Source organism: Phycodurus eques, chromosome 7, assembly GCF_024500275.1.
Source record: "Phycodurus eques isolate BA_2022a chromosome 7, UOR_Pequ_1.1, whole genome shotgun sequence".
NCBI lineage: Eukaryota > Metazoa > Chordata > Actinopteri > Syngnathiformes > Syngnathidae > Phycodurus > Phycodurus eques.
Window position 1 is genome coordinate 10,635,989 of NC_084531.1, and position 22,684 is coordinate 10,658,672.

The 22,684-nt window shown below is 39.9% G+C and overlaps 1 protein-coding gene across 5 annotated transcripts in view; it reads left to right on the plus strand.

The window, feature by feature from the left end:
- The first annotated feature begins 18,092 nt into the window (after nt 1–18,092).
- scn3b (sodium channel, voltage-gated, type III, beta) overlaps nt 18,093–22,684 on the plus strand; it is a 31,059-nt gene continuing 26,467 nt past the window's right edge. For all 5 annotated transcript variants that reach the window (XR_009768955.1, XM_061682439.1, XM_061682438.1 and 2 more), the window contains exon 1: nt 18,093–18,745. Coding sequence is in view for 4 of the 5 variants with exons in the window: in XM_061682439.1 (XP_061538423.1) it covers nt 18,691–18,745 (55 nt within the window). In the remaining variant the exon portion in view is untranslated. The remainder of the gene's footprint in view (nt 18,746–22,684) is intronic.

Genomic DNA, 22,684 nt, shown 5'->3' on the forward strand with positions numbered 1-22,684 from the left:
ACCCGAAAATACAACTCATTCCAACCGCGCTGGAGAGCCTCTCACCTCAGCACTCCGCTGTTTTTTTATTTGGTTGTCGGGTGATGGAACTGCTTGAAAAATGCCCCGTGTTCCCCTCCTCTGTGCTCCTCACGCTGGCCAAGTTTGTCCCACCTTTGCCACCGTGCTCTGATAACAGCCTGCTGGCACATTTCTGGGGAGACTTTTATTTTGACCCCAGCCATCAAGTTCTTTATCTGTCCGAGGCTAAGCTAGAGCATGTGGGAAATTTTATCGCCACCATTCTTCAATCAATGGCTCACATAGCATCAGGTGATCGTAAAGATAACACTATGCAGTCTAAAAACTCTGTCTCTAAAACTCAGCCATCTTTAGAAGCAGAACCACTGAGAACTAGAGTGGGCTAACACCATTTTTGTTGTTTCAGTAAAGAAATGTATTTAAAAAAAATCATTTATTTCAGATAAATACTGGTCTACTTCAAAATTTTGTTCCAATTTATATAAAGAGCATTTCTTTGTTCCATGCAGCACTTTTCCTGATTCGTCAGTGCTACACTGGACCAACTCCCATTTCTAAGAACTAGGTTTAATCTCCTGTGAAAACGTCCCATAAAGTGAGGTTCAGCGATTGGTTAAAAACTCTGAAAATAAAGTAGCGGTTTAATTAGGTGCCAGTGCATCAGGCGAAAGTTATTTACCATCTTTCATGAAATACTGAGCGATTTGACAGAGGCTGGGACTAATATTCCACTCCACGTTTTTTTCCTAATCACATTTTGTTTCTTTTTATTTTTATTTTTATGTAGCCGAGATGATATTAAATGGTATTCAACCATGACAGCTTCGTCAATTGTGCATTGATAAATTCGCAAAACAATGTGACCCAATATGTAAGTCCAATATGATCCAAGTCCAAAATCATTACATTTGTCAAAATACCATAATCTGAGGAAAACCACAATTTCTGTAAAAGCAAGTCTCCAGTAAACTTTGCCATATACTGCAAATCACCAAGATATAAATCCCCCAGATTTTATTCCTTGAAATTACTTATATTTTTATTCCTTTAAATCACTCTCCTGCAAAACGACAAAAATGGACTTAACCCACTCGAGTTCTCAGTGACTCAATTTCTTATGCCGTATGTTTTTAATCCAGGATACAATGCCCAAAGCTTCATGCAGGCTCTTCATGATGCTATCTCAGCTCTGAGTCTACTACTGTTCAGCATGTCTTTCAAACAGAGCACAGCAGAGGTGTGTATGTGGCGTTTCAATGTCACAGCTGATGTTCATACAGTTTTATTTGATTGAATTGCTCTGGCCGCAGGGTGCACTGAGAGAGGAATTTATCAACATCAGAGTTCCCAAAGGAGTGCTCTTCGCTGAGCATCTATTAGATGCAAGGTGAGCGCAAAAACACAAAAGTAAGAGTAGAGTCTCATTTCTACATGGTAACACAGTAGCACAATGAGCTTTTCCCTTTCAGATTGGAGAAATACAAGCATTCCATGTTAGAGCAACTCTTTGAAAATCTCACACCAAGTACAGCTGAGGAGACAGAGACTGGTAAGAGCCTCTACACAAAAGCAATTGGAATGCTCAAAATGGGAAAAATCTATCTGTTCAGAAATGCTGGTTAACTGCTCATTTGTTAGAATTTATCATAAGTAATAGAATTTCAAATCATCAGTTCAAACTGTGGCCATCATAGAACATTTATGAAACAGAGTAGACATTTGTACGCCTACTTAACTGCCGTATATGTGTAAAAATATTCAGGGATTCAAGGAATTGAATTTTCATAACAACACACATTTACACGATAGGGCACAAACTTTGATACCCAAGTGCACTTAAATATAGGAAAATGAAACAATTGTACTTAAATAACAGTTCAACAAAATATAACAATTATACCTACATAGGTGTTTAAAAACAAACTTTTCTTAAAGATTGAAAAGTATCATACTTAAACATCAAATTCAACTGAGCTGCAACATACATGTACCACAATGGGGATCACTGGTTTCAGGCAAAAAGGGATTATTGTTGTATATTATATATTTGCTGACACAGGCTCACTTGTCCCCTTCATCTTTGTAAAACTGAATATATCATAATGAAGATAACGAATGAACTACAGCAATTAGGAGTTTCAAACAGGATGTTGATTTAGCAAAACTGTTTTCATCAGCACGAAATTGTCCTGCTGTTATTAGTCAAACAAACCAAGCGTCTCCTCCTCCGCCTCCGTGCCGCTAGGCTTCTACAAGGCTCACAGCAGGCAGCGGCATCAACTTTTCAGCTGCTTTAGTTTCAAATGGATACCTTAATTGTACCCGCCGGGAAATTGGTTTGCAGTGCAATCACAGGGCTATTTATGACAACATCCCCATCCTCCACGTGACACATGCACATAAAGTCCGTGATAAACCTAGAAAATACTTCATATTAATATAGTTCATCAGCTGCAATTAGTTGGTTCTGTATTGGAGTACGGGGGCCATTTCCCGTGAAACCAACGTGCATTTGCTCTGGATTGTGAAACAAAGTACAACTGATGAAAAGTTATACAAAACAGCCCTAACAAGCGTGGTACAAAAGAAAAACAACCAAGTAATTAATGAAACTGCAGTGCAATATGGCTGATGTATTTTCAAGAACAAAGAATATGCATTGGATTTGTTGCACACACTCATGCAATGGTTGAAGCCTTTTTTTCATAACAGTGCCATTCATTGTCATCATAAAAACCTTTTAAAGGGCATCATAATACTTAAAAATGTATTAACTCTTAAGAGGTTACTCCCCCCTTGCTTGCTGGTTGACAGTTAGAAATGGAGACATGCCGTTTCCATTTTGACTACTTTAAGTTACCAAATATGGTATGTCATTCATTTTCGTTATGAAATGATAAATGCATCCTTTCAACGACACTTAATCGAATACCCAGAAATTAAAAATGTCAATTCCCAAAAGTATTATCTAGCCATCTGTGTTTTTTTTATAGAGTCTATGGCAGCTAAGCAAAATCGAAAACTGGTTCAATTCAATTCTTAGGTATCGTTTGTTTGTTTGCCTGACGATTCCGTTTATGGGTTATTAAAAAAAAAAAAAAAAAAAAAGAACCAGAACCATGACTGTGGCTCAGCCACTGGCGAGGCTACTTAAAGTGCCTCGTTCTCAGGTGTGATTTGACCGACGCATCACAGGGGCAAGCAGGGCACGAGAGGAAGAGATGGAAAAAAGAAAGAAGCAGCGGTTTGACCGGGTCTCGGTCGCTGGTGAGGCCTCTTAAAGCCCCTTTTTCTCTGCCATGATTAGACTCACTTCTCAGCGAGAGTCTTGCCACATAGTCCACTTCTACGGACAATTTAGTGTCTTCAGTTAACCTTACATGCATCTTTTTGGAAATCAAAGTGCCCGGAGAAAATCAACACAAGTTCATTAACATGCTCTACACAGGAAGGCCTGAGCTTGTTCTCCCTGTGCTTGTAAGGGTTTTCTCTGGGTACTTCAGCTTTCTCCCAAATTCTTAAGATATACATGTTCGTTTCATTGAAGACTCTACATTGTCCATAGGTGTACATGTGAGTATGAAAGTTTGCTTGGCTATATGCTACTGGCTGGCGATCAGTCTAGGAGTATCCGGCTTCTCACCCCAAGTCAGCTGGGATAGGCTCCAGCTCACCTGCAACCCTAACGAAGAGACTTGGTATAAAATATGGAAGGATGGATGGGTTTAATATAGAATATCACATGGCCATATTCTGTAGTTATTGCATAATATGCTCAAAGCCTTTTGTCTTGCCATAGTTCTTGGACAAGAACTCGATTCTTTTAGCTTTGAGCGTTTAAATTGATTTGGTTATTCATTTTTGTAAAACCAGGAAAGTCCCTGCATTGAATAATGACAATTGACCCATTCAAACAAATAAACGCATCGATTTGTAAGTGTAAATAGAGGTGTGATCCTATCGGATTTTCGGGGGAGGAAATGCCAGTGAGGTCATTGGTCACTGCTTGCATGAGCTAAGAGTTGTGGTTCCAGAAGAATGGTTCAATATCCCACACGGCTGACGTAGGGTTCATGACATCGTGACACCATGCCAGGGGGATTATTCTCTGTCCAATTTTTTTTCTTCTAGATATGCAGTGATCATATTTCATCATGGTTAAATGTGTTGTATCGCTCATGAACAAAGATTCTGTCAAATGTTGACCATTAAGCAATCTTAAGACTTCTCAATTGGCTTTTTCCAGCTATTGTTCAAGCTTTACCAGCATATGGAACTCCAGTGGAGGTATGTGTATTACTAATAAAGTTATCTTCCTTCTCTAAACCCATTTAAAGTAGCTCTTTTCAAGGTGTCCTGCGTAGAAGAGGAGATAGACCGCATGAACGAGGCCTTCTTGGAGCTTAGTATGCAGCTGCAGAAGAGGGCTCATGTGAGTGTGTTGGAACAGGAGGGAGACGACCAGTCTGTGGTAAGGAGCTGGATAATTACATGTTGCGCATACATTTACTCTACATAAGCGTGGCTTAATTATTGCCCTCAGCCCTCATTTTCAGTGTTGTTTTTATAGGGGACAAAATGGAGTGCTAGGTAGGCCGCATAAAATGCTTGATGTGCATATACAGTATGTATACGTACGTGATTAATATATTGTAACTCATTATAAAATGACACAACTAAAGTAGAATTTTTGCAAGTTAGCACTTAGGAGACACAGCAAAGCGGCTCAACAGAATTTCTTTGATTTTAATTCCTGTTTGCGTCATGTTTGCCTGGTCCGTTGTTGCTAGGCAGAATTTAGTTTGATGAAATGAAAATAAATTACATACTCTAGCCACGCCCACTCGAGGAGCTGATGGCAATTCCCTGGATAGACAGCTGACAAGAACAAGAAAACAAAGTACAAACAATTACCATGGACATGATTAAAAATAAATAAATAAATCAGTGCAACATGGATTATGACATGTTTATTTAATTTTTTCTGCGATCAAACCACTGCAATAAAATACTTGCACAGGCGGCGTGGTGGACGACTGGTTAGCACATTTGCCTCACAGTTCTGAGGACAGGGGTTCAAATCCCAGCCCCGCCTGTGTGGAGTGTGCATGTTCTCCCCGTGGCTGCGTTGGTTCTCTGCGGGTACTCCGGTTTCCTCCCACATCCCAAAAACATGCAGGGTATGTTAATTGAATACTCTAAATTGCCCGTAGGTGTGAATGTGAGTGCGAATAGTTGTTTGTTTATATGTGCCCTGCGTTTGGCTGGCGACCAGTTCAGGGTGTACCCCGCCTCTCGCCCGAAGATAGCTGGGATAGGCTCCAGCACGCCCGCAAGCCTAGTAAGGATAAGCGGAACGAACGGAAGATGAATGAATGAATGCAGCGAATCTCTGTCTATTTGCAGTTCACTATTCACAAATTCACATATTCGCGTGTGGAAACTGTCCTCCGCTATTTGCTGTAAAACTCCCCTATTCATGGTTCCTGGTGTATTTCGGTGCTCTTTTTATTGCCACAAGGTAGCACCAAAAGCTAATAAGAAAGTCGTAATTGGTATCAAAGGAATTGTTTTTTTTTTTTAAATGAAATGTTTCGTAAGTTATTTACTTTTAAGTATAAAATAAATACATAATTGAATTTAAAGATATATGTTTGAAATGATATTAAAGTGCCTTGGATCATAGTTTTATGGTATGTCCATGATTTAAACTATTTGAGTAGACAATTATAAACATTTTTGTTTTTACCTATTCAAGGGAGGGCTGTCCATGGTGAATAGCGGGGGTTTACTATAATAAAAAGGACTAATAGCGTCATCTCGTGGGGTGCTGCCTTGATGTCCCCAGGTCTCCACTGGCATTTTAATGTCACTGTGCATACTGTGTGCACTAACTAGACATTGTGTATCACTAGTATCACTAGACCCTTCATTACCTACAATTGCACAATATAATGAGATCTAATACAAGAGTGATAAAAAAAAATTTGCCATTACAAAAACAGCTAAAGCTATAAACTTGTCCTCACACCCTCTTTTTCATGGCGAATCCTCATAATGATGATCAAACTTTGATGCCATACATTAGACATGTAGGCAAAAAAGCTATGCAATTCCGTGCCGCCCATGTGTACCAATTGGGGCTTATTTGGGCAAATTCCCTTGAAGGAATTCGTCAAAGTTTCCCAGTCAGCATACGTAGTACCGATGTTGGCCCATCATCAAAAGCTCCATTGCCCTGGTGTTGCAGGGAAAGCATTTGCTCAGTGGAAATATGTCAAAATTAGCAGCAGGGTTAAAGAGTTAGCTAAGAATGTCTTGGAGGTGAAAAAAGTATCAGATCAAGTGATGAGACTGAAACTTGAAATTCAGGGTGTTATGTATGGGATTAGTGGCTCTGCCCCACAGGTAGGATGTGACCTAGAGGTGAAAGAGAAATTCTGGAAGGAGCTGGATGAAGTAGTTCTGAGCATCCCAGACAGATAGAGAGTCGTGATTGAGGCGGAAATGTGTGGACTGGTGCCAGTAGTGTGCTGCATAGATGGAAAGAATACTTTGAGGAGTTGATGAATGAGGAAAACCAGAGAGAAAGAAGAGTAGAAGAGGCAAGTGTGATGGACCAGGAAGTAACAATGATTAGTAAGGGGGAAGTTAGATAGGCACTAAAGTGGATGAAAAACAGAAAGGCATTTAGTCCTGATGACATTCCTGTGGAGGTATGGAAGCATCTATGAGAGGTGGCTGTGGAGTTTTTGACCAGCTTGTTCAACAGAATTCTAGCGTGTGAGAAGGTGCCTGAGGAATGGAGGAAAAGTGTGCTGGTGCCCATTTTTAAGAACAATGGTTATGTGCAGAGCTGTGGGAAGTATAGAGGAATAAAGTCGATGAGCCACACAATGAAGTTATGGGAAAGAGTAGTGGAGGCTAGACTCAAGACAGAAGTGAGTATTTGCGAGCAACAGTATGGTTTCATGCCTAGAAGGAGTACCACAGATGCATTATTTGCCTTGAGGATGTTGATGGAAAAGTACAGAGAAGGTCAGAAGGAGCTGCACTGTGTCTTTGTAGAAAGCCTATGACAGAGTACCCAGAGAGGAACTGTGATACTGGATGCGGAAGTCTGGAGTGGCAGAGAAGTATGTTAGAATAGTACAGGACATGTATGAGGGCACCAGAACAGTGGTGAGGTGTGCGGTAGGTGTGACAGAGGAGTTTAAGGTGGAGGTGGGACTGCATCAGGGATAGAGCCCTGAGCCCCTTCCTGTTTGCAGTGGTGATGGATAGGCTGACAGATGAAGTTAGACTAGAGTCCCCGTGGACCATGATGTTCGCAGGTGACATTGTGATCTGCAGTGAAAGCAAGGAGTAGGTGGAGGAACAATTAGAAAACTGGAGGCATGCATTGGAAAGGAGAGGAATGAAGATTAGCCGAAGTAAGAGAGAATATATGTGCATGAATGAGAGGGGTGGTGGGAGAAGAAGGTTACAGGGAGAAGAAGAAGAGCGATTACCTGAAGTCAAATGGACTTTTGGACACATTACAATCAGGTTTCCAAACTCCTCACAGTACAGAATCAGCTCTTTTCAAAGTGATAACTGATATAAGGTTGAACCCTGACTCGGGAAAGGTGTCAGTTCTTGTCTTGTTGGTTCTCAGTGTGGGGTTTGATGCAGTAGGTCATTACGTATTGCTGAACAGGGAAACGTGGGTAGGACTAAATGAGACAATCCTTAAATGGTTCAGATTCTACCTGAAGGAAAGAAGATATTTCGTAACCAATTGGAAGTTTTCAATCACATCGAATGGCAATGACATATGGAGTCCCTCAAGGGTCATTTCTTGGACCCCTTCTGTTCAGCTTGTATATGCTACCCTTGGGCCAAAATTTTCAGAACCTTAATGTTGACTATAATAGTTATGCAGATGACACACAGTTATATCTAGCAGTGCCTCCAGATGTCCACAGTTCAATTGAGGTGATGTTCCACTGTCTAAATTAAATAAATAACTGGATGAACCAAAACTTCTTACCTGAAAAATACTGGTGACGAATGGCATGTTGGTGTTGTAATTAATATAGCTGTGCACAATTGTGCAGCATGCCGCGTTCTATGACCAGTACGTTCCCGCCCACACAACACAGAATTGGCCAGCCGAGTCGACGCAAAACAGACCTTGCTGGGATGTTTAATAAAGCTGGGAAATACACGCTTTTCGGACGATGCCTGTCAGACGTATAGCAACTGCCCGCCGACATGCCTTTCTCAGGCCAAAATCGGTGCTACCTAGGTTTGCTGACTGGCTACGAGCCCTGGGACCAGCCCGAAATGGTTGCTTCAAACCAAATTGGTTGGGATCCTGTTCATTTTCGGGTATGGGTCATTGAGATTTTTTTGCACTTCCTATTATGATAGACGTGTCCACCCCATTTCGTGTCAATGGGGCCCTATTAATGCTCAGTTTTGAAAACAAACAATCTTTAACAATATGTTTGTTATTGTTTGTTTAATATTGTAGTCGTAGAGAACTGCACTGCTTCATATTGAGAGTTGTTTCTACTTATATTACCATATTTAGCCTTTTTAAATTTGTTAAAGCCTTTGATGCGGCTCTTGTATTGAATCTCGCCGGACTGTGCACATATACCTAATGTTGCGGCTAGCGAGTGTTTGTTTGACACACTCGTCTTTCATTGTTATACTCTGATTGAATCATGCACCAAGAAAAATTAATAAATAAATAACATCATCAATAACACACTATGTGGTGTGTCTGTGTCAGAGGGCAGTGGCGCCAAGCCTGAGTTGTAATGGAACAATTCTGCTGGAAATGAAGAGACGTTATGTAGCTCAGCGCCTCAGTGAGCTCCAAATCACATTGGAACGCATCGGGCAGCGGCGAGGCAGCAGGTCCGGTGCCGGGATGCACACGTGCAGCAGCACTGCTCAGCAGGAGCTGGCGGAGAGCTGTGCTGGCACGGACCATTTGTGATTCCTCCTGCGGTATTCCAGCCGGCCGCACTCGAGGCCAGCAACCAGCGGAGACACAGGTCTTGATAAGAGTGACCTTGAGAGTCATATTTCTGCACAACAAATTAAGTAACACTCTCCAAAGTTCAAATTTAGACACGCTACTGGACGAGCAGATGCCACAGATTCCACACATGCTGCATCATAGAAATGGCAGTTGAAAATACACACAACACGAAGACGTGATGGCCTTGTGTTTTTCTACTCGTCTTTCCTCCACTCCCCGGCTTCAATATTAGTTACACCTGCTCATTCAAATGTACACGCAAGACCAAAATAAAATTGCATAAATAATAAATGAAGCATGACGCCCTAGTATTTTACTCGACAATAACGTTTTAATATAACCAGAACAGTCATGTAATTTCATGTAATAAATTTGTACTGCTGCGAGAGAAAACAGACTTACAGACTTGTTTCAGAGTAAAGTTCACATATTAGAAAGTTAAATCATCAGTGAGAGCAAAAGAATCCATGAGATAAAACTTAGAAACAACGTTTTTTTATAGAGAATAATGTTGTATATTTCAAGGAAAAAAGTTGTTTTAGGAGAATACATTTGTAATATCATACTTTTTTGGGGGGGAGGGGTTAAATCCTAATATTTTCACAAGAACTTTAAATTTCGAGAACAAAATTGTGATACAAGGGGGAAAAAGAAGAAATTATTTTAGGAGGACAAAAAACTCGAGATATTTTATAGATTAAAGTTCTAATATTACAAGGTAGAACATTTATTTTAGGAGAATAAAGTTGTAATAATAAAGAAAAAATATTCAGGATGATCAGATGATACTTTGAGTTAAACTCAAAGGTTTACGTGAGTAAAGTATTTACAAGAGAAAAACTTAAAATTATGAGAATCACCTAATTTTAATTAAATAAAGCAAGCAATATTATGAGAATAAAACATAATAAAATAGATAAAATACAATAAAGTTGTAACATTACAATGCAGATTAGTATTTGTCCAAAGCTCACTAGCTGAATGCTAACACACGCCATAAATGAGATAACTAAACTAGTGTAAAAGTTGCGGTAATTATAAACCTTTAAACGCTTTATTTAAACTCAAGTGGTAGCAACATATGCAGACAGAGCATTCAACAATGATCACAGGCATATTGTCCTTATCCTTGGCAAAAAGCAATATTATTTCAGTTTAGTTGTGACAGTCTTCTTCTGTGTTACATCATCAAATCTGTGTGTATTTTGTCTGTATGTATTATACTTCCCCCTGGTGGCTAAAATGTCCAAACCAGAAGGAGTAGCATAATGCCCACTAAATTATCATGATGCACACACTGTTTAAAAATCTTTACATTCTATTTAATTACATTATAATTGTATGTTTTTGTAACTGTTGAGTGTTATTTGTTACAAAACAGAAAAATAATTTTGGGGATGTTTTTGGGGGGCACTGGAGCAGATTAGTGGCATTTCTATTCATTTCAATGGGGAATGATGCTATGAGGATTTTGGGTTACAAGGGTGGTCAGGGAACAGATTCAATTCATAAGACAAGGTACCACTGTACTTAAATCACTCACCGATCCATCCATCCATTTTCGGGCGACAGGCGAGGTTCACCGTGAACTGATCACCAGGCAAATCAGTACATTCTGTAGCTATTGCTTGTCTTCCACTGCCCGTGCCACCTCTTTGGGGAAAAAAAATATATATATTGACTTGTTCATTAGTATACTCTAATTAGGACAATAAACTTCAACTGAACAGACACAAATTGAGCCCTGTGCCTCTGTGTTGTGCACCTCGCTGCCGTAAAGTGTGATGACCAGCATGTGTTCATCTATAATTAATAATTCTTTCTCCTTGTTGGCAAGAACCCTCATTAGCACCAATATGTTATTCAAGTGAGTACAGTATACCTTGCTCCTCTGGTGACGTGTGTTCCTAGGACGGCTTCTCATAATAGAACAAAGGTGTCTGTGAGCCAAATCACAAGGTCCGACAGGGCGAGTCTTCACTTACTATCGGTGTTTGTTTGTTGCTCGGTGCCAAATCCCCCAACTGGAAACTGGCCGTACTCTACAGCTCTGTGTGTGTGTGGGCGTGGGTGTGGATGTGGGTGTGTGTGTGTGTGTGTGTGTGTGTGCGTGTGCGTGTGCGTGTGTGTGTGTGTGTGTGTACACTATCAATTAGATTAGCTGCAGCTGAGGTGGCCGCTGAGGTGTTTGCATCACCATTGCTTCACACATCCACACTGTGCTGGACTGGAGCTTTCTGTGTGAGTGAAGCGTTTGTCGTACAGTACGATAATAATTAGTATGCGCGTTTGTATGAGTCCATATATGTACACACAAAGCATAGACATACTGTAGGCCTCATTACAGTATTATGTTTTCATATTTGAATATTAGGGCCACACTAGAAAGTGAGGAAGATATCTAATAAGTGAATCATCTGAATACTTTCACTGGAATTAATAAGAACATTAATCGATATTTAATATACTGTAGTTTACCATTTCAAATAATTTAATACATTGCAAAATGTCACTCATGTCACCCTCTGCTTCACCTTTACTAACACTGACAGCACTCCTACTGTAACTGGCAAGTGTGTGTTGTTGCTGGTCACGCACATTTGGTGTCACCATGAAAAAGGAAATCTTTGGTAGATTTGATAAAAACTGTTTGTTTTCCTCTCGCCTTCTTCAGTTCTCCGCTCCACTGGAATAACTCTGCTTCATTTATCTCACAAAGGACCAACAAGTTTGGTTTGCTAGCCTCCTTATGAATCAAGTCTCCACGTGTGTAGTAAGAAGATGGAATAGTCCATTGCATGAGAAGGGAGTGGAAGCATTTGAAACAATCATGATACAGTCGATCAAGCTCTTTGATGGGGTTTTTCAGACCGTGAATGAAGACTAAAACAATGATTGCTCTAAATTTAAGAAAACTTTATTAATCAGTTTTTATGAGCTGTTTGCCTGATGTGCGCCCTTGCCCTAATATTTTTAGATCGAAGATCACAATAAAGTAATTTCAATTTCATTTTCCTACTAAACTGCAGGGTTGCCTGAAAGTAAATTCAAGAGAATATTATATATATATATATATATATATATATATATATATATATATAAAGGTTTATTATTTATTTTGAAAGAAGTGAGTCATTTTAGAGTACTGAAGTTGAAATATTGACAGGTATTTTTCCAAGAAAAGTAATACTGTGAGGAAAAATGTATGAAAACAAAATAATGTCATAATATTAGATGAACTCAGCCTAATTTGAAGAATTTCAAGAAAAAATTGTATAACTTAAATGATGACACTGATTTTAAGTGAACGCAGTCATAATATTTGATTTTTAAAAATGGCAATTGTACAACAAAAGTCATAGTGTGAGTAAAAGCTTATTCTAGGGTCTCCTAGAAAGTCATGTTATGAGAGCAATATTTTTTTTAAATAATTTTAGAAAACAAATATTTCCACCTAATGTAAAAAAGTAATTTTCAGTGAATATTAAACATTTAAAATTATAATTATAGAGGCATTGTAATATTTTTAGTTATTTTGTGAAAAAAAAAGTAATTATGTGATGAGGAAAACCCGTTATTTTTCACAATATGATGAATCTAAGTGCTAGTGCTAGCTCTAAGTGCTAGAGGACTCTGCATCTTTTTGCACAATTGTTTTTTGTCAATGTCTTTATGTCCCCAAAGTGTTCTGTAAATTGACTGTTTGTTGTACTAGAGCGGTTCCAACTACCGGAGACAAATTCCTTGTGTGTTTTGGACATACTTGGCAAATAAAGATGATTCTGATTCTGATTCTGATTCTGATATCTTTGCTGCATCTCTGTTTGATGTTTCATCGCATCTGTATTGTTGTGATCCCAAGTCTGTATTTAACCATCCCCATTCCCAGCATTCCCAGCTGCGCAGGAGATTTACATGCCAATCTCCAGCCGACATGTTCCATCCATGCCAGTGTGCTGTCGTCATGTTATAATCTTGAAATCCTTCCAAATCCCTGGAAATCTGCTCTCTACAGCACATCCTCAAGGGACGACTCTTGAGCATACACTCTCGAAGCTACTTATTTGCTCACAGTCACCTCCTAAACTCATTGTGCATTAACATTTTAATGTTTACATATGAAGACTTGTTGCGTAAATTAGCCATTCAAAAAGCAGAAATTGTGCTCTGTTTTCATCTCGAAATCATGCTCGGACCCTCCCAGTGTGTGTTCTGTCACCAAGCAGGCCTCCTCGTCGGGTCACCATGGCACCGCATCACTGTTGCTATGGTTCCCTTATCTCCAGGATATGGCTCAAACCAGGCCTTCCTTATTTAGTGCGCTCCTCAGATTTCCAGCGTGGTGCTGATTTCGCTGATTGAACCCGATAATTCCCTCACGTTTCTCCTCACATCAAGATGAGGGATAAAAATAAAAACCCTTTCCCAAACATTTGTTTTCTGTTCTCTCCTAATCCTTCCATCACTTCACACTATTATCTGACAGATTGAACAATCTGCTCCTAACAGTGAGCCCATTGCGGCTCCTGAGAACACTTGACTGCAGCTTCATCTCCTCTCCGTTTTGGGTCACTGAATTGAAGATTAACACATGAAACCGCACTTTAATGCACATCTGCTGTCTCAGAGTCACTGAGGATAAAATGAGTACTTTTGTTTTTAGGCCTATATAAACATCCATTAGGCATCGATTCATCCATTTTCAAGACCCCTTATCCTGTTAAGGGTCACCAATGAGCTGGGGCTTATCCCAGTTGACAGGGTGAGGAGCAGAATCCACTGGCCTGCAATCAATCACATGGCACATTATACACAACCATTCGTACTCATTTTCACACTGATGGCCAATTTAGTTGAATTACACTGATCACATTTCCACAAATAGTGTGTTATTTACTCAACCATAGATGAGAGGAGGTGTCTATTAGGGGGTACCAAAAAATGTTACAGGTACATTATAATGTACATACAGTATGTCACGTGAAAGTGGATAAATAAAGAAATATGGAGTCAAATCTACTGGAATTAGAATCATCGTTCTCTGCATAACGAAATATCTTTAATACTGTCCAAGAAACTCATTTACAGCTTGTAGTTACTCTACACTTGAATTTCAAAAATGGTTTTCATGCTTCACTGCTGCGGTTTTGGTTAGCAACAGAGTGCAAATGGACCCATTGGTTAACCCCTTAATGTGCAAGTGTAAACAACATTTATGAACTAACCCTATGGTTTAGAATTACAGACACAAGCCATTTTTTTATGATGGGAAAAGGAGGCAATTTATTTGAGGGAATTGTTTATTCGTCTAAAGTGGGTGATACACCTTTACCATACAGAGGAAATATGGGATGTACATTGTTATGTGTTTTATTGTTGTTGTTATTGTTTTTACCTGGAGAAAACACAGTACAACATCAAGAAAGAATTGAATATACATACTTTAATATTATATTTAAAATATAATTGTTACATGACTCAAACAAACAAAACATGGGTTGTGATATATTAGTAATTGTAGATTTTCTAGTGCCTAATTCCCAATTCATTATTATTATTTTAAAAATTAACAATTTATCTGTGCATTTCTTTTCACCATGTTTTTCATATTACTCAGTTCACTGTAGATTTGCAAATGCCAGAGGTTGCAATAAAGTTGTGTGAATTGAAAATATGTGCTTTTTGAACTATCCATCCATCCATCCATTTTCTGAGACGCTTCTCCTCACTAGGGTCGCGTGCGTACTGGAGCCTATCCCAGCTGTCATCGGGCGGGAGGCGAGGTACACCCTGAACTGGTTGCCGGTCAATCGCAGGGCACGTACAAACAAACAACCATCTATAGACTCTAAATTGCCTACGGGCAATTTAGAGTCTCCAATTAATGCATGTTTTTGGGATGTGGGAGGAAACCGGAGTGCCCGGAGAAAACCCACACAGGCACGGGGAGCACACGCAAACTCCACACAGTCGGGGCCGGGGATTGAACCCGGGTCCTCAGAACTGTGAGGCTGACGCTCTAACCAGTCGGCCACTGTGCCGCCCTGCTTTTTGAACTAAGTACTGTAATTTGTTTTGTCTGACTGAGAAAGATAGCTCTAGGGTAAAAAATAAATCAATAAAATACAGCTTTTTTTTATAGCATACAAACCCATGCAAACAATTGGATTCACTTTCCTTGTGTCCAGACTTTTCACTGGTACTTTATGTAAACAAGAAGCTGTACTACTCTTTGTATTCTATTTATTGGCCTGGGGCTTACGTCTTTAATCAAAAGTAAAACTTTTAAATCACATTATTTTAGTTTTTAGAACATCTGGGACGCTCGAATGACTTAAGCATGCGAGTACTGATCTGCAAGAAATTGAATGCCCACAGAAATAGTTAAGCCAGTTGATGCTCAACAGCGTTATATAACATGCAACAACAATGGTTTTGTCATTCAATTCTTTATTGTGCATAAGGAACAAGCATGGTGAAAATGGACGGATGGATTCCACAAGCGTTTTGAATGATGCCCTAATATGTTAAATACTACTTAACATGGAAAACTACTCATTCTAATTAGATCCAATGGACTATATGCCAATGGTTGACTGCAGAGCTTCAGTATAAAATCTCTGCCAATCTCTGTCTTAGTTTTTTTATTTTTACATTTTGTGTTTGGGAGAGAAGATCAAGAGCGCATCGTGAGGACGATCCGGAAGACAGCACAGACACGTCTGGCCAAAATGATCTTTTCATGGATTATGTCGACAAAGTGTTTCCTGATCCAGCTGTTGTTGATCTGGCGCGAGACAAAAATGCAACTCTCTGAGAGGAAATTCGCCGGCTGAGACAGCAGGTGGAGAACTTGACAATGAAGCAAAGATTTGACATTCATCATTTTGCATCATCGGACAAAGACATACGGTTCTTCACTAGGTAAGAACATTTGAATTAACATGCATAAAATGAATGCAACTTTAAATGTGCTTTATATTGGAAAATGGATGCATACAAGATAGTTGAGTTTCATTCGCTTGTAAAAGTTACACTTACCAGCATCGTATATATTTTAGTTGTACTCACGTACAGCTTGAATCTGTTGTCCTTCCTGCAGGAGCTGAGTCACTATCATCCTTGAGACTTCCACTTTTCACCAAAATGAGTTGATATTTTCCATTCAACTTCATATTCATTGTATTAAGTAGATGTTATGCTGTTAAGAATGCATATTGGTCAAGCTCCCACTCTTTGTTTTAATGAATTTACTGCAAGCAGATACTGTACATCCATCCATCCATCCATTTTCTTAGCCACTTCTCCTCACTAGGGTCGCGGGCGTGCTGGAGCCTATCCCAGCTACCATCGGGCAGGAGGCGGGGTACACCCTGAACTGGTTGCCAGCCAATCGCAGGGCAGATACTGTACACAGAAACAGCAAAATATGTGAGCTTGCTGACAGGATGGATATTTTTGGCTAATGCTAGCATTTAATGATCACATGATAGACCTTCACTTAGCAACATGATTCAGATAGCAAGCTGACTGAACTATTTAACAAATATATTTGAAATTTCTGAACGACTGATATTTCACTATGACAGATTGGACATTTTAAGCTTGACAACATCCAACGACTCACATTAAATGAAAATTATGAAAGGAAAGTGTAAATATTTATGCTGCAAGTAGCCTCCATTGAAGAAAGACAAAATGCTTGTAAGTTCGGTGCAAAGATCGGAGGGTGCCTTAAAGTGGGAGTTGTCCCATAATGACAGGGTGGACTGAGTACCATTTAACCACTGATTACACACACAAAATAGATTAGATTATAGATTGAGGGTGGCACAGTGGATGACTGGTTAGCATATCTACCTCACAGTTCTGAGGAAGTTCAAATCCGGCCTCGCCTGTGTGGAGTTTGCATGTTTACCCGTCCCTGTGTGTGTTTTTTTCCCCAGGCACTCGAGTTTCCTCCCACATCCCAAAAAATGCGTGGTAGGTTAATTGAAGACTCTAAATTGCCCGTAGGTGTGAACGTGAGTGTGAATGGTTGTTTGTTTCTATGTGCCTTGCGATTGGCTGGTGACCAGTTCAGGGCGTACCCCGCCTCTCCTCCGCAGTCAGCTGGGATAGGCAACAGCTCGCCCGCGACCCTAGTGACGATCAGCGGTACGGAAAATAGATGGATTATACATTGACTAGTTGAATGGGCACTTTTACCAGTAAATTGTGTTCTTCAAACATCCACTCATCAGCAGGTGTGACATAATTCCCTGAATAGTGTCTTCGAAATACTTCATGAGCAATCTGTCCCTGAAAAACACTGATGTGAATTTTGCTGTCCATAATGCACTCAATATGTAAACCAAAAATGTTTTTTAAGAAACATTTATTTTGCACATAGATAAAATTATCGCAATACGTTAAAGGACTATTCAAATTGCATCAGTCATGCTGCAGGAAGAGAAAGGTGGAAATTAAGGTGAGTAATTTAATTCATTGTCAACTCTGTAACAGGCCCAGTTTAGTGATACTTAAACTATAAATATTGTTGATGCTATCAAATTAGTTTTAAAGGATAGGTTTTATTGTATCGTGAGATTGAGTGATAATCTAAGATTCTCAGCAAAATGAAGTGCCTTTCATTCAAAATGACCCCCAATTATTACTTGTTATTTTTATTTTAACAGTTCGAGAAATGTCAGGAAGAAGAAATCATCTCTGCTGGCAACTGAATGCAGAGCGTCCAAATACCTAGATACAAATCAAGCATTTTGATTTACTTTTAAAATATACTTTATTTTCATCAGGCGGCCACTAAAAAGACAGAAAGCCTATTTTAGCAATGCGTCCACTCGATGTAGTTTTATTTGGGAGGTTCTACGAATATTTTGCCGAAGCAATCCAACCTGCTGCTGTGTGACCGTTGTGCCTGCTCATGCAAACAGCTGACTTGAAAACGCAACACACACAGCGCGTGTGCAATGTGCCTGTTCAGAGAGGAGGCGGGGATCTGTGCGCATGCGCAGCAGTGCTGTCAACTGACGACTGGAAAACAAAAGAGAGCGAGAGAGAGGCAAATGTCACAATTCAACCTCTAATGGCTCGATTGGACTTTGAACACTTCCAAGCGTCGTTGCTATTCTTCGAGGGCTGACAAGAGACAGGTGGCGTGGTTGTTTTGTTGTTGACTAGAGTCCAGATCTCGGCGAGAATCCACAGGTTCCTCGCCTTTTCCCCCTCGCCGGTCTCGTCGGCTGTTTGCTTTTGGGACAACGTCGACCGGATGAGCGCGTCAGGGGAGCACATTTAAAGCCATTATGTCGCCGAGAAGAGGGGAATGATGAAGTTCGAGTTAGTCCATGTGTATGGCGTCTAGAACGCATAGAAAAACAAACAAAAAAAGTCACAGCCTGGCTTCCAAATCACGTTTCGAAGCTCTATATTTTTCGACTTCCTGTCATCAAGTAGAAGATTGTGGGTGTCAGCCTCGAGGACGGGCGTGAACCGAGGCGCTGTCCTCGGTCCTGAAGCCCCCCGCCTCCCAGTGGGACTCTCAACTCCTGACCTCATTGAGTGTGCGAGAGTGACTTTCTCCTCCCCAAGAAGTCAACCTCCAGCAGCAGCTACCGAAAGAGCGAAATATGCACACCCCAACCAGACTTCATCGACAAACTGTGGTCCTTTTGGCTTGTTTGGGTAAGTATAAAACTACACCACTAAGTCAATATTATGCACTATGAGTTGTGTCAATGTGTAGATTGGTAGTTATAGCCATCCCCCCCCCCCCCCTCCCCTCTCCCCCCGATTGAAAATTCCACAAAAATGGCTGCCACTTAGCAAATTGCTACTTACATGTCATTTGACCAAGACAGAGTGATGGAGAGAATGATTTTAGCCTTTTTTTTTTAATATATATAAATATTTCTTTAACTGCCACCCAGTTTGCATGTGTGAAGTGTCAGTCGACGAAAAGATGTTATGCCGGCTATACTTTTCAACAGGTAAGTTTCAAAAATAGATGTGGTGGAAATTCAGACATAGTTACCACGATCATTGAAGGACTGGCTATGTTACTGACGTTTGTGGCGCTCAGACTAATGGAAGAGATGTGCTCTTTTGAACGCGGAAATGGAAAAGGTGCTGTCGAGCTCACTTTAGTAGGCTAGCCATCATGTTTTGCTAAATTACTCAAAGACAACCCAACCAAACATTTTATAGATACCTTTGTAAAAATAATAATAATAATAATACTTACTGTTTTTCATTTCCTTGCTTTATATAAGTGGTTTTCAAACTTTTTTTCCACCAAGAACCACTATAATGACCAACATTAAAATACAGTAGCATAGTAGTCGTAGACAGAGATCTTATTCCTGAAAAGTATATTTCATTTTATTGTAAGATACTGTAACATTATACACAGATTAAAAATTAACACTGTGCTTAATTATAGGAAAATGAAAAAAAAACTGTACTTAAATCCTAGGGGGGTTTACATGGAGCCTTCCATTCCATATATAATCAGTTTAGAAGCCCAAACCAAATGGAAATGCACCATATAAACACCTCAATCGGAATAAACAGGCCAAATCTGAATGGAATTTATTTCGTTTTCACAGGGGTGGAATGTTCCTTTTGCCAAACTGATCCTAAGTAAATTTTCATCATATAAACCTGGAATCGGATTGGTGCCAGGATGCTTTCTTTCTGCGCATTGCTCTGTCTTGACGTAAATGCACGGTGACGTCATTGTAACGCAAGTAAATATGGTGACTTCCACCCGGAGCTCGTATGCAACGGAGATCTTTTTTTTTACAACTTGTAATTTGTTTTTATCAAGCGGTTGTTTTAGTCAAAGCGTAGAAACAATCCCAACTACTGTACCAAATAGACGATGACCCTCCATCATGGCGTTTACGTTGATGTGCGCTTGTCACAAGGCTGTTCTGATTAAATGTGGTGCACAGGTATACACCTGATCAGAATAGATAACGTCACATGTAAGTCGTTGACCAGAGATCATTAATCGGAATAAATTCAATCAGAATAACAAAAAAAGTCACGATGTAAACCCGGCTAATGGTTCGCTTAAAATGTAATAAAAGTTCAGTTTAAAAGTTTAGTATTTTATTTGACCAGAGGTGGGACCAAGTCATTGCTTTGCAAGTCACAAGTAAGTTTAAAGTCTTCGCCCTCGAGTCCCGAGTCAAGTCGCAAGTCCTACGCTTGAGTTTTGAGTCCTTTTGAGCCATTTTACCAACAAAATAAAAATAGATTTTAATATTTGGTAATATTTATATGTAATTAATATGTATATGTTATATACTGCATTTATATATTTTAAAATCCATATTTATCAAAAAGTTTTGATAAACAAGTGCATTGAACCTTTATAAGAAAACTAGGGGACTGATCAAAATCTTTGCTTCTTCAAAGCCAATCATCAAGGGGGGGCTAAGTTTATTGCCCCTTCAAAACCGGTTGATAGTAGGTTTTTTCATTCTACGAAAATGCTATGTTATGACTGACTTTTTTTCAGTTTATTTCTGAAGTGACATTAACCAGACCGGTCCCAAGTAAGAATTTGGATCCAATAGTGCTGCAATTAGTAAGAGTGTTCTAGTGACAGTTCTAGTGGAATAATCATTGGAATAATAAGTATTGTGCTTGTGAAAGTGATTTGAAGTCACAAGTTGTTGTTCAAGTCCCAGTTGAGTTGCAAGACTTAACTTATTGTCAAGTCTAGTCTAAAGTCATCAAATTCATGACTCGAGTCTGACTCGAGCCCAAGTCATGTGACTCAAGTCCACACCTCTGTATTTAACTGTATTGTACCAAAAAGTTAATTGAACTGAACTGGACTTGGGCAGTGCTTCTTTCAGTGGTACGTGAAAGAACTATAACACCATACTCTGTGAAGCGCTGCTTTACATAATGGCTTAGAAGTGCTTTTAATACAAATATTTACTGTAATTATGACAGTTCAAGGTTGAATATTGAATTTAATTTTGACTTAAGTACTGCGTTTCCAAAGGTCAGGGATAAACTACAGCACATAGTGACTTACAAATTAGGGTTATGTTGCTGCCAAATCAGAAATGTAGATGCTCCCTGGGACCCACATTTACGACAATACGTAACGTATTTCAGTAACATCAATTTGTTACAACAAACAATCTAATATTATGCTATAAAATTGAAGATCAGTCATTCCAGCATTTAACCCCCCAAAAAATAAATGCCTTCAGACCCTAAATCTTGATATACATTAATGTATCTCTGTGGGGCTAATTATTTTAATCCAAGACTACTCTTTATACATTTTACAAGGTAAAAATGGTACACATTTAGTACCGTGCAATAGTCTGAGGCTACCAGTAGCTTTTTGTTACATTGTGTTTTTTGATTTCCATCATCAGCCAAAACAATGAATAGTGGGACAGATACAGTTGGCAAGATTACACACACACCAAAAATGACGTTGTAGAGGGATGGCGCGTGGGCCGAGGAAGATGGTGAAGAACTGGATACAAGTGCAATTGCAGAATTGTATTTTCACTCTTTGAACGGTCCACCCGAAGAATTGTAGTTGTCAAGGGAAAGTTGATAACCCTCCAGTAGACAAGAGAACAGACAAGAACTTTGAGAATAATGAGAGATGCAATTTAGGAGACCGTTTAGGTATAGTGGGTACGTAAAGTCTTCAGACCCCCTTACATTTTTCACTCTTTGTTAAATCGGGTGCTGTCCATTTCTTCTGATCATCCTTGAGATGGTTCTACACCTTCATTGGAGTCCAGCTGTGTTTGATTATACTGATTGGACTTGATTAGGAAAGCCACACCCCTGTCTATATAAGACCTTACAGCTCACAGTGCACGTCAGAGCAAATGAGAACCATGAGGTCAAAAGGAACTGCCTGAAGAACTCAGAGACAGAGGTGCTGTGTGTACATTAATGTGGAAAAAATTAACTTAAATGATTTTAGCAAATGGCTGCAATATCAAAAAGAGTGAAACATGTAAGGGGTCTGAATACTTTCTGTACCCACTGTACACCTCATGTCTCTCAGAAGTGTCTTTTATTTATCCTTAGTTGCGATCATATATGCACGCATGAACAGGCAGTGAACGCCTGCCTCATGAAACTGCCCCCCAACCACAGATGTCTTGCTAAGTCTCTCAGCAAAGTGATAATACAATATTAGAGAGAGCGAGAGGCAGGAACAAGGTGTCCTTTTTTAATCCTCGCACTAGAACATAAACATTCTAGTTAGAATTAACATAAAATGCATTTTGTAATCCCACTCCTGACAGTGTCAGGTGGCACGGTGGACGACTGGTTGGAGCGTCAGCCTCACAGTTCTGAGGACCCGGGTTCAATCCCCGGCCCCGCCTGTGTGGAGTTTGCGTTTTCTCCCCGTGCCTGCGTGGGTTTTCTCCGGGCACTCCGGTTTCCTCCCACATCCCAAAAACATGCATGAATTGGAGACTCTAAATTGCCCGTAGGCATGCCTGTGAGTGCGAATGGTTGTTTGTTTCTATGTGCCCTGCGATTGGCTGGCAACCAGTTCAGGGTGTACCCCGCCTCCTGCCCGATGACAGCTGGGATAGGCTCCAGCACGCCCGCGCCCCT